The sequence below is a fragment of the Melospiza georgiana genome, chromosome 7 (genome assembly GCF_028018845.1).
Source record: "Melospiza georgiana isolate bMelGeo1 chromosome 7, bMelGeo1.pri, whole genome shotgun sequence".
Lineage (NCBI taxonomy): Eukaryota > Metazoa > Chordata > Aves > Passeriformes > Passerellidae > Melospiza > Melospiza georgiana.
This window is the reverse complement of record NC_080436.1, coordinates 14,328,463-14,340,747: the sequence shown is the minus strand read 5'-3', so window position 1 is coordinate 14,340,747 and position 12,285 is coordinate 14,328,463. Positions and strand designations below refer to the sequence as shown.

At 40.1% G+C, this 12,285-nt stretch overlaps 1 protein-coding gene across 1 annotated transcript; it reads right to left on the bottom strand.

The window, feature by feature from the left end:
• Positions 1–425: 425 nt before the first annotated feature.
• On the bottom strand, positions 426–10,619 carry LOC131085699 (caspase-8-like). Its single transcript, XM_058028135.1, has 8 exons — positions 10,522–10,619; positions 6,514–6,843; positions 6,208–6,313; positions 5,043–5,181; positions 4,280–4,356; positions 3,530–3,641; positions 2,007–2,496; positions 426–1,274 (listed from the first exon to the last, which is right to left on the bottom strand). The coding sequence occupies exons 2-8, from the start codon at positions 6,822–6,824 to the stop codon at positions 1,142–1,144; spliced, it is 1,368 nt and encodes a 455-aa protein (XP_057884118.1). The 5' UTR covers positions 6,825–6,843; positions 10,522–10,619; the 3' UTR covers positions 426–1,141.
• Positions 10,620–12,285: the final 1,666 nt, after the last annotated feature.

Genomic DNA, 12,285 nt, shown 5'->3' with positions numbered 1-12,285 from the left:
TCTTACCCTACCAAATCAAAATCCTGTGTATCCCCAAAGATACCAAATAATTAAATTTGATATCCAATTCTGTCTCATGTAGAATAGCTGAAAGAACTTGGTCTGAGTGTATTGAACTCTTACACAGAAATATGTGAAACTGAAATGCTGTAGATGTACAACTTCACTTCTGCAGCTGCTGCCACCTTCCAGCAAGTTTCTCACAGAGGAAGCAATTACTGAATTGTCCTACTGGCATCAGCTGCCATTATCATGACAGTCCTGAACTTATTCTTTCCTACCATCTCTCCAGCTGCTGCCCCTTGGGGTGGCTGCCAACAAATACTCCAGCAAGAACAAAATTACTTCTGTGGGGTAAAAGTGTTTGTCATGCTGACTGTCCCTCAGAAAGTTCATCCAAGAGAGGAACACACCGTAAACTGAGGTGATATAAAAACCAAGAGAATTTATTCTAACAGAAACATGATTACAGAACTTCTTTCCAGTATTCCACATTCAATCAAGACACTGTGCTCTGAGAACTCTGAGAAATAGCAAAGTGAGAACTTTTATTATTGAAAAACTTACACAGTTGGGCTGTTTATTCAAGAAGATAATTGACATAAACCAAATATTTAGATGAAAAGAACCAAACTAACATAATCAGGGGGTTTTGATCCTTCTGGAGCAGGATGTTATTTTCCATGAACATTTGTAGCTTCCAAAGACAGACAACGATTCACCTCTGGGTAAGGCAGTAACACATGCTGCTTGGGAATGCATCCAGCTTTCTCAATCTGTTCTTTTTTTGCAGATTTTAGGGACTTAACTCAGACACAAATGGGACTTTATTGACAATTCCAATAACATTTACAGTACTACTTGGAAGTCCTGTCTCACTTGAAACCCAGATTGAACATACTCCACTGCTTCTGCCGGAAAAAAAGCATGATGATTTGTAGTTTTCCACAGCCTTACCCGACTCTTACAGATCCAGGTATTGGAAGACTGATTCAATATGGAATTTGAAAAATTTAGGTCCTATGCCTCCTTAAAGGGCTAGGGCTACTACATAGATCCAGATAATTTCTCATGTAAGTTCACTTCTATGTCAAAGCCCAGATGTCATTCCTAACTGAGTGTATTCTTACTTGTCTGCTTTTCATTGTGGAACTTCAAAGATCAATAGTTTCAGTAGTGTCGATGTTATCTTTGGCATTTGCTTAAATCCTTTTATGTCTTTTGTTGCCACTTCATGGTTCACTTTTGTCAGGATGGTTGCGAGATCCACGCGCCTTGAACAAAAATGAAGAGAAGTTACACTGAGACACATGGTACTTGCAGCTCAGCCAAGATTGTGATGTGTGTTTGCCCCACTAAAGTGGTATGCCAGGGAAGGCTGGTATCTTCCTCACCCTATTGCCACTGAAATTGCACATTCCATTGAATAACCACAGAATTCAGTGTGTTTGGAAGAAATAAAAGCAACCTCCATCTAGCATTGCTCTGGTTACAGCCAGAAGAGGTCGCCAAGATGAAATAAACCTACACATTCTCCATCTCCTCACGCCATGAGAAAATGATATCTGAAGGGAAATTCTATTTTCTAAATGAAGCTTATGAGGGGATGGGTGGAGGCAACAATGAAAATTATGCCTGCACAGCACTGGGGGGTTTTGTCTGTGTAATCACTCAACAAATTCACCTCTAGTCAGGTATCACCAGAAGAAAAAAAAATTCTCAGTCAAAAAATGTTAAAAAACACACATACGCACACTTGTTTGTGTGTAACGTTGCAGCATTACAACCCTGGTTTGGTCACAGGAAAACCAGGGGAAGTCACTTATACTTTGGCTTATCTGTAGAAGACTGACAGTGCCCAATTTCAAAATAAATACTGTTCTCCACTGTCCTGAATGGCAAAAGCATTAATTGCACAAATGCAAACCACTGTGTTTCAGCACAGCATGCTTAAGTATGCACATCTGCAATACTCTAAATGCACAAGAATTAGAAATAGTACTTACTGTGGGCAGAGCGACTTCATGTTCTCACAGAGGGATTGAATGTAAACACTGCCAGTATTGGGACTGCGGTAGCACAGGTAGTCCTCCACTGTAGCCATGCCAATCAGAAAATCAGCCCTATCAGGAATGGAAGTCGAAGGTCTAGCATCCACCTCAAGATGTCCAGAAGAGTCTGATTCTACTGCAACAGATGGATGACGTTCAGAGCCTTGGCAAGCCTGGATAATAAACACCTTGGGTTTGCCAGCAAGAGAAGGACAATTAGTTCCAGTGAAGCGGGAGACTAAAGCTTCAATATTTACACACTCATCATCAACACCTTTTATTTTGTCTTTTTCACCATGGGAGAAAATGAAGCAAACAAAACAGTCCATATTTCTATGATCTTTCTTGCTGTATTCTTCAACTGTGTCATATATTTTTTTTCCTTCTAGATCCATGTACTCAACTGTCTCAAACTGAAGCCACTTAAAGACCTTCTTCACAGCCTCTGGGGAAAAAATCAGAAGGAACTTGTTAAACATACACAGTGACAAGGAAGATGCTGAAACATCAGTGTCTTTGTCGTAGATCAGATACTAGCAGAAGTGTTCAGATCCCATCAGTAAAATCACCTGACTGGCTCTTAGTCTGCCAAATCCTATTAGAAAAAACCCAAATGCCTAACTTGCCTAATTTTATTTTTTTTAAACACAAGTGGGTTAAGTATCATGCTGTCTAACACAAAAACAGATTTTAGATTCTATGTTGTATTGGTACAAATTAGTGAAGTTTACTGTGTTAACCCAAGCTTTAACTATGCATTGCATAGTAGTCTCAGATGCCTAAGAACAACACTTGGCAAGTTAAAAGAAGTGCCACCTCTTTCGAATGACAAATCCTGCCACTCTTAAATGAAGTAGGTCCCTCATTCTGTGTGAATGGTTGATGCAGCAAGAAGGGAATCAGAGTAAACTGCTCACAAATGCTAGGAAGACTTCTCAGCCAACGGTGGCCTAATTGTTGTATGGGCAGAGAGGAAGTACCTGGGAAGAAAGCACCTTGTAAATGGGCTGGATGGAGTTAAAATATCTGTGACATGTCCTTTCAGGAACCTGACTTTACTTTTTTATTCTTGTTTATCTTAAAAGTGACTGCAGAAAGACAGGCTTTAAGGAAAGTTACAGAGCATTTATTTGAGCACTGAAGAGAAATTGAGGACTTAAAATATTTTTCTAAGCTAAGAACTGAAAACAATCAAGAACTGGAAAGATGGAATAATAATCACTTTTTCTCTAGTTGTACATAAAACAAATTAAGACAATACCTTTTTCCTAGAACAAAAAGTAGATCCTTCTTTAAGCCATCAGCTAAATGCTGGAAATTATATATTTCCATTTGGTACCATGACTGTCACTCCAGTCTCTGGAAGCCAAAGAGTACCATGGACATGATTCTTCTTCACAGCAAAGATTAGATTATTGTTTTTGAGAATTATCAGAGGATAAAAACCAAACCAGTAATTGAATTTAAAAAGTACTTACCTCCATCTTGCAATGTTCCCTCTCTATTGTGATGTGGATTTTTAAAAATGTGGTTGTTAATAATTAAGCAGTAACCATGGGGGTTATTTTTCATCTTATATATTTTCCCATACTGCAGAAACAAAACAAACAAACAAAAAACAGGTAGGAAAGCAAAGCCAGACATTCAAAAGAAAAATACACTATATACAGATTGCTGGTCCATCATTATCTAAGCACAAAAGAAAATCACAAAGGCTAAGAAACAAAAAAGGAAAAGCCTAAGGATACAATTTAGCTACAGAGGACAGAAATCTGCATTGTCTCCCTGAACCCCTTCTCCTCTGTCTCTTCGGTCAGGATATTTTGACATGGGATAAAGGATCCAGAAACACAAATTTGCATATGCATAGGAAAAGTTCCTGCACCCCACCATTTCCTCTGAGGGTTCTTGTGCAATTCCAGTGAGGTAGGGGGTTCTGCTATTCCCTTCACATCTGTTCAGGAGTATCCTGGCCAGGACTTTAATGTCCCAGTCTCCATTATCATTAAGATTGGTTTCTTCACTCAACTGTTTGTTCATATCTTGCTTAAAACGTTGCTGACAATCAGATCCCCACAAAGAAGGCTCGGTCTTGTCTGGAAAATAAGAATTGTTCCAAGGCCTACCCCTCCATCTTAGCTGTTCCACCTGTTTAGTGTTATGAATTTATGTTCCCTCTCCCAGAAGATGGATAAATACTTTAAAGGTACTCTTGAGGCATTTCTCACCTGTTTTGCTGCCCCTTGTTCCTCTGGATACACAGACACAGACACAGGATAGCGGACTTCTTCCCTAGAATACTTTTCTAAGAAGGAGAAGATAAACAAACATTTCAAAACCACAAGGATAAATCTTCCACTGTGCATATTTCAACACTCAAAAAGCCAGAACAAGGAGTGAACTTCAGAAGGAAGTTGCTATTGAGTGAGACATCCTGTTTCCCAAAGGAACACCCAGCTGTGGTGCCAGAAAGCACCACCTCAGCTGCAACAGCCAGGATATACATCTAGTCCTTGAAATTTCCCACGTGGTTACAGAAAGTAACACTTTAGCCAAGTGACTGGTTTTCAGGGACTTCCCTTTGACTGAGAGCAAAGGGCCTGGCTAGCAGGAGATAGTGCTGACAATCTCCCAACACAAATTTCCCTAAGTCATCTGGCACTTCCTGTCTCTTGCAGTCACTTGTAAGTTATGCTGGTCCAAAACCAGCACTTTTTCCTGAACAGATAAATTGCATTTAAGACAAAGAGAAGGCAGAAGAAGGCCATTTACAAGGGACAGAACATACTTCAAGGAGAGATACAAAAAGCCATGATGGGATAATGAAGTAGCAGAAAACTTCAGAAATCAGAGTCCTCCAGAGCCGTTCTGCCTGTCCTAGGGTACCATAAGATCTCTTCCTTTTTACTGGACTTCTAAGCTGCCAAGGATGAAGGTATAAAACCTGCAAAAGCCCCCAGATCTGTTCTTAAACAGCTTAAATAAATTTACCTCTTTTTTTTTCTTCATAGGCATCAATTTTTTTCTTTAAGTCAGCTCTAAATCCCTGAAATATATCTTTCAGCACTGTCAGGTTATCTTCATCAATTATCCCATTTATTTCCATTTCCAGAAAGACCTGCAACATTGACTGGTAAAACAAAAACACATGAACCAAACTCATCCAGTGACCTTTGATAACCACAGTATCAGGCAGCTCTGCAACAGGGCAGAAGACAACATCCTCATTCCCAGGGACCAGCTAAAGACCTATTACTTTTTCCTCCAAAACTCATCAAAGCAAGGATCAAGATGCTATGTAACTGAATAAACCCATCATCACTAAGGTTAAAGCAGGACAATTAGAAATTGCCTATAACTAGGCTATCCTGCTTTTTTTCAGCAGTACAAAACACTGATGAGGATAACATAACATCCTATTGTGCCTTTGTGTTCTGATAAAGTGCTGCTAAATTCTTTAGCTATGCCATTTTCCATCACAGGAAAGTTGTTTGGTACTAATTTTGTTTATTAAAGCTCCATTGTCCACCAAGTTGGAGGTAAATCTGCTAATTTTCCTCTACGTGCCACAATACAAATAGGACTTTCAAGGAAGGTTCTTAATAATACCAAGCATTTTTATAACTCAGCTAATTACAAATATTAAACTAGCTCACTCAACCTCTTAATACTTTTGGGGAAACTTAACAGTATGTTGTTACTCCAAATTATAATAAATAAGAAAATATACCCATTGACACATAAAAATTTGTGACTCAACTCACATTAGAACTTGATTTTCTGTCTCCAAAACATTGTTTTTCCTTTAGTGAACATCACTCTTTTTAGGTATAGCATATTTCTTATAAAGACATTTGTCTTATAAATGCCAAGCAAAGATTAAAGGAAGAGCATGATGGATTTTGCAAGAAGATAAGATTAAAGAGACAGCTGGTGGAGAAAAAATAGAATCAGGAGAGAAAAAAAGGCAAAGATACAATGCAAAAAATAAGGATCCATTCTTTCACACAGCAGTTATTAGCTAACATCACAGTTCTTTCAAACCAGATTTTCATGAGAGCAGACTTTCTCTTTCTTTCTCTTTCCTCCCTTCTTACAAGAACTAGAGGACTCTGAACTAGCCTTGCAAAAAACTTCTTAAGACTACTTTTCATACAGCATTTTCCTGGAGCTTGCTCTTTAGTAGTGGTCCTCGGAGCAGGAACTTCACTTTTTGGACATTTTCTGAAGTCAAATCCTCTGCAATTTCATACAGCAGTTGCCTGACAATAAACAATAGAGAGACCTTTAAGAAAGAAGTAAACACCACAATTAAACATTTGAACTGCAAAATGTAAAACTCACAATGGCAGGAATTCATGTGTAATAAACACAGTTATGCTGGGATATTCACAAGACAAAAGTGCAGACAGAAGAGACAGTTGACACTGAACTGTTGTAATGTGCATGCTCCCGTGTTTACCTGTAATCTGACACCTGTGCCCTGCCCGGGACCCGCAGCTCCCTCTCCATCTCCTCCCGGCTGGAGCCCAGGTGGGCAGACAGGAGGTCGATCCGACGGATCCGGTAGAGCAGCTCCTTCAGGAAGAACAGGTTCCCTGCCTCAATCATGTCTCTCTCCTGCAGAACTTCAAAGAAGGCCTTGGGCTCATGGATGGTTTCCAGCGTCCCCTTGGCAACATAGTCCAGGCTGAGGAATTTAAGAGCTGACAGTTCGTCTGTCACCAAAGCCTCAGAAACTTCAAAAAGCAGTTTGCGGAACTCTGTACTCATTTCACATCAGGATTTGGATCTAAACACAAACAGCAGTTGATTTCATTTGTCAGTAAGTAAGTGCAACAACATGATTTATGTAAGAGGTATCACATCGTGTCCAATAGCCCAAAATTAATACATGCAGTCAGAAGTATTTCCATAGAGAGGGGCTGTCTTGCTATCATAGCTTTGATGCTTAACTCCTTCAGTTCTCTGGACTTTACAAAGGATATTGAAATCTCTGTACTAAGTTACATTAGCAGAGAAAGTCATAGATTATTCTTGCTTCCTATGGTGTGTCTGGACAGTGGGGAGTACCAATGTATAGGATGTAAAGGCCTGGCAGGCTGCTGCTGGTTTTCTTCAGGTTTGGGGTTTTTGAAGTTTGCTATCATTTGGGAGAAACAGCCACTTGCCAGTTTGAAATATAGACTATGCAATAAATGAGACTCCCAAATTTTACACCATAACAGAACTGAGAGTCCACATGAGTATAGCTACTCTAAGCTATCTGGCTTCTCCTTTCTTTTCATACTGCTTCTGGCCATCTTACCCAAAGCACCTCTTCCTGGTTTGGTTTATCTGCATCAAGTAAACTCAGTTCCCAGCTCCCAATGAATTTGTAATATTAAAAGCAAATAGAGATCATGTCATCCCTTTTACAAAGGCCCATGAAGAATTCTTATCAAACTAGCTCTTTCACTGAGCATAGAATATCACCTCCCTTCTCCTCCACTTTCTCCATCAGCTTTAGAAATAATTAACTTGGCTTATGGACTCAACTTTTGAGCACAAGAGGAAGTTAGAAAATTCCAAGCCTTCCAGCTATCCCCTCTGACACTGAAGGGACGTAGCTCTGCTGACACCATGGGCATGTTGGTGTCTGTTACAAACTCTTTTCAAACTGAACAAAGACACTGGACATGTGTCAGGAGGTCTCATTTTTTGATTGTACCATCTTCTTAACTGCAGCAACCAGCCCAGCCTGATATTTAAATTCAAAAGGTATTGGCTAACCTGCCCTTAAATTTATACAATACACTCCTACAACAGGGGAGGCTATCAAGCCCTTAATTTTGCACAGTACACTTCACAAATCCCACAACAAACTCCTCAAAAGGTGCTGGCTCCCAAGCCACAAAAATCTCCACACGCTCCTCCCTCCCACAACAAACTTCAAAATAGAATAGGGGGTAGCTGTGAAAGCCAAGAAAGAGAAGAAAGCAAAGAATATCCCCAGTCCTTAGATTCTGTGTTGATGCTGCCAAATGGATAGTCTGGAGATGGAGAGAGAACAGAAAGGGCATAAAGGGGGGCAGGGGTGTGTGCCCAATCTGCCCAGTCCGTGTCCTGCTGGAGTTAACCTGGTGCATGGCCATTATCTAAATTAGACTCATGTGTTTTGTTCACTTGTGCACTGACACCTTTTCCCCAGAAGGGAGCTGGGCTGGGGGATGGAGCACAAATCTCAGGGTGGAGCAGGGAGCTGGCTCAGCCCAGTGCTGCCCCACTGCCTCAGGACCCTCTCCCCTGATCACACCTCTCCTGTAGCAATGCTCAGCATGCTTGAGACAAATCAGCCTACAGCTGGCACTTAAACGACCTGTCTCTTCTTCCTTCTAGTAAGATACCCATTTGCCACTTTATCTTCTCTGCCCAAGGTGTCAGACACCTGGGAATCTCTGAAGAGAAACTATATAAATGCATTCAGAACAGGTCTCTTGTCTTACAGACACTGGCAATGGGAGACAGAAAAGGCAACAATGACAAAAGAGAATTTCCTACTCCTGCACTACTGGAATACTGCAATCCATTTTATTTACTGCTACTGCAGATCTTTCAGTAACAGTACCCCAAGGTAGTCCAGCTGACTAACTGGAAATAATAATTAGCAAACAATTGTATTCTGCTCTCCTCCAAGGACCACTCGACAGCAAAGGAGCTTTTTGTGGCAAGCCCTTGGTCAGTGTTGTGTGGGTTAGCAAGAGTGAATGTACAAGTGAATCTAGTAAATGTATAACTGAATCTTAAACCTTTGCGTTTCAAGTAAACTGATAAACAGTGAAACACGTTGTGACACAGCACATCCAATTTGTATTCTGCCCCAAAATACTGTTTTCTTTAAATCCACTCAAACCAAACTTTTAAACAGGCAAGAATCCATGTCCTTCAGCCCATATAAGCCAGTAGTATCTTAATGTGCTTAACCTCAATGATTACTTGACTTTATATTTCTGTAACTACAAAGGAAAGAATAATATTTTCTTGGGAGGTAGTTATGAAGTTATCTTCTTTCTCACATAAATCATGCCTTTCATTTATGATACAAGAGATATTGCTTATAGAAGCAAAACTTTCTTGTAAAGAGAATTTTCATTTTATTTCTCAAAGGCTGTAAGTTTCAAACCCATCAAGTTATTGCAGTTAGAACAGATGTGCCACCTATATGTTACATTAAAGTCTGTCTGTAATTACAGGGAGCACAATTAAAACAATATTTAAGTGCCGCTCTCTTTTTCTCCGGTTTGCTAACTTAAAGGCACAACTGATACCAGTAAAAATAATATTAATTGTAGTAGTAATTTTAAATCACTTACATGGGAGAACAACTCTGAAGAAAGTGAGACAGCCAATCTCTAAAGTTCCAGGAAAAGTCTGCCTTTTTTACAATACAGTATTATCACATGACTTCCAGGAAATATGTTACAATAACATATATAAAATGCTAAAAAATGAATAAAATGCTAATAAAGCAGGCAATCTCTACTTCAGCTACTTCCATTTTCAGAAAACTGATTATTACAGAATTTGTGAGAAAAAAATGGTAAACAAGCCATGAAGTAATCAGGTTTTGCTCTTGTTTTACAGCAACAACTAAGCAGCATACCTAGTGCTTTCTAGCATAAGCACAGCTCAGCACTTCTGCTTTCATACACAAATCCTAATTAAAAACCAGAGACGGCTGAATCTACATATTTTCATTTAAAATATCTCAATCCCACTTCCCTGCTATATCACAAGATCTGTCATGACTTACCCCCTTTCTCTGAAGTCCCTCTCCAACTCACTCCAGTTTATTTTTAACAGGAAGATATTTTTTAAATTTTAAAAAAAGCCAACTATTAGCACCAAATTCAGTAGCAGCACTCAGTAAATGCAGGGAAATCAATGACTGAACAGTCTTCTGAAATCATTTATGCAATATACTTCCCCATTTAGAGGAGAATTTGAACATAATTAACTTCTTACATCTTCATTCTCTTTAAAGTAAAGAATTTAGCCTTCAATGAAAAGACTTCCAGCATGCAAGTCGCTGGAATCTTCCATGAAGCAGGAAATGAAACAGCACTCAGTATGGCTACCAGACTCAGTAGAGCCTCACAGCAGAATTATGAAGTGAGTTAGGAGTACTGAAATTTGTTAAAATTTTGCAATGAAAACAGTCATTCATGGATTTCAACCTATCTATCTTTACAAACTCAAACTATACCCCATCCGTTGATAGAATGAGGTGTATAAATTCCTTCCAAAAGGCACACCCTAGTAACAGATCAGAAAACCTTGTTTCGCAGGCAGCAATTGCTCCACCATCCAAAGACTGGGAACAGCACAGAGGAACACAAGTACTTTTTCATCTTCAGGTCCAAAATGTTTGTCTCCATGCCATTCCAAGTCTCAGCATCTCTTTCCCTCCATAATTTCTTCTGTGTCTTACCTGAACCAGGACTTCAATTGCAGTCTGAAAGAGCCCCCGTGCCGTGATATGCACTATGACGGACAGATAATGGCTTCTCCTCAGTCAGCAGCTTGAAGTTCCACCCCTTTTGGCACTATTAGTTTCACTTTTGATTTCTTCCTCTCGGCCTCCCTGGAAAAGTTACTGTCCTTTTGTTTAATTAGTCTCCCTCATTTCCCGTAGCTCCCCTGCACTCTGGTTTCCTCCAGAACTGTCTCAGTGACCCAATCTTTTCCTTGTACAGCCTGCCAAAACTTCATCTCCCTAGAAAGGGTGGTCTTGAGGAAGAAAAACTGCTGCAGTTCCTGCCTGCTCAGCAACTGGAACAACTATCACCTGCACTGGCACAGGGCGGGACACACATCTCCTGCCCAAAAATGACACGAGGGACAGGAGACCAGGAAACTTTTTTACCACTTTAAGATCATGATCTTGCCAAGACAGCAATTTCCCCAGAAGACTTTTTACACTAGTTCCACTTAAATCTGTCTATGCAGGGGCTGCACAAGACACAACCCTTCCTTAATTCTGTAGGTGGAGAATGGGTGCATGGGTCTGTATGCTACCAGTAAGCCTCAACAGCAACCGACCACATTTCTTTGTTTGTTTGTGTTTGTGACCAGTATCTTTCTGGCACAGCTTTGTGTCACTGGATACAGGAAAGGTGTACAGTGTGTACAGCAAGGACTGATGAATACCTGAGCTGTACAAAACCAACCCACTCTCCCCAAGAGTTTCAAACTTCCATCTCACAACACCCTGCAGGAGATCACACAGAAATGCCAAAGATGGCAGCTGCAGCTCCAGTTCCAGCTTGCCATGCCTTTGGTACTGACAAGTACCACTGTGTGCACCAGGTATTACACTGTGCAGCCACATGAACACAGCCCTCAACACTCACAGGTGAAATACACCGAATAGTCCACATCAGGATAGCGTAAACTCTGCTTAAACAAACTTCTTATGAGCAAGGGAGACTTCACCAGTCTCACACTTCACAAGGGTGGATCCCTCCCCCCATGGAACTCAAGGCTCAGTAAGATCAGACTCTTCTGATTGCCTTTACCTATCTATGATTTCACTGGAGATTACCCAGTGGAGATTACCCAGTGATTACTGAGGCAGAAGTCTCTACAGAAAAAGAAAAAGAGCATGATAGCATTCCCCGTCTACCAAACTAAAAATGAAAACAAGATCCCGCAAAACTAAGTCAATGGTTACTCCAGACTGATAAAAATTTGTTTCCTAAACATACAAAATGAGTGCATCAATTCTGAACAGTAACTGCAAGCCAGAAACATCACAATTCCATCCCAGTGTTATATATTCCACTAAAGGATGAAACATTTTTCTTATCTGTGGCATAAATGTGACTTCAAGTGTGGCAGTCATGCCAACTCAGAAGACTTAAAATGCAAAGGGTATTAAAATGCAATACCACTTCATTATCATAAAAGGGCCATCATGTTTTGGAAAACTGGCTGCATTTCAATATGCTCTGTATGATGCAAAACTCCCCTCCTAAAAATAGTGCAAGCTATAAATTGCACCCAATAGCACTAGACAGTACTCTTTCCTGTCTTCACCTTAAGATATTGCTAATCTTATATAACAATGAGTTATATGTATATAACAATGAGCATTTTGATGAAGTTTCACTTCAGCTTAAACCCTAAAGCAGTTAAAACCTCACTGATTCATGAAGCCCAACAAAGTGCAGGAATCAGTCAGAAACAAGGACAA

Coding starts and splice junctions, on each gene's coding strand:
- LOC131085699 (XM_058028135.1), bottom strand. CDS start 6,824: ATGAGTACAGAGTTCCGCAAACTGCTTTTTGAAGTTTCTGAGGCTTTG. Junction 4,357..5,042: donor CTATGAAGAAAAAAAAAGAG/GTAAATTTATTT, acceptor TCTCCTTCTTAG/AAAAGTATTCTAGGGAAGAA. Junction 2,497..3,529: donor GGGAACATTGCAAGATGGAG/GTAAGTACTTTT, acceptor TTTTTTCCCCAG/AGGCTGTGAAGAAGGTCTTT.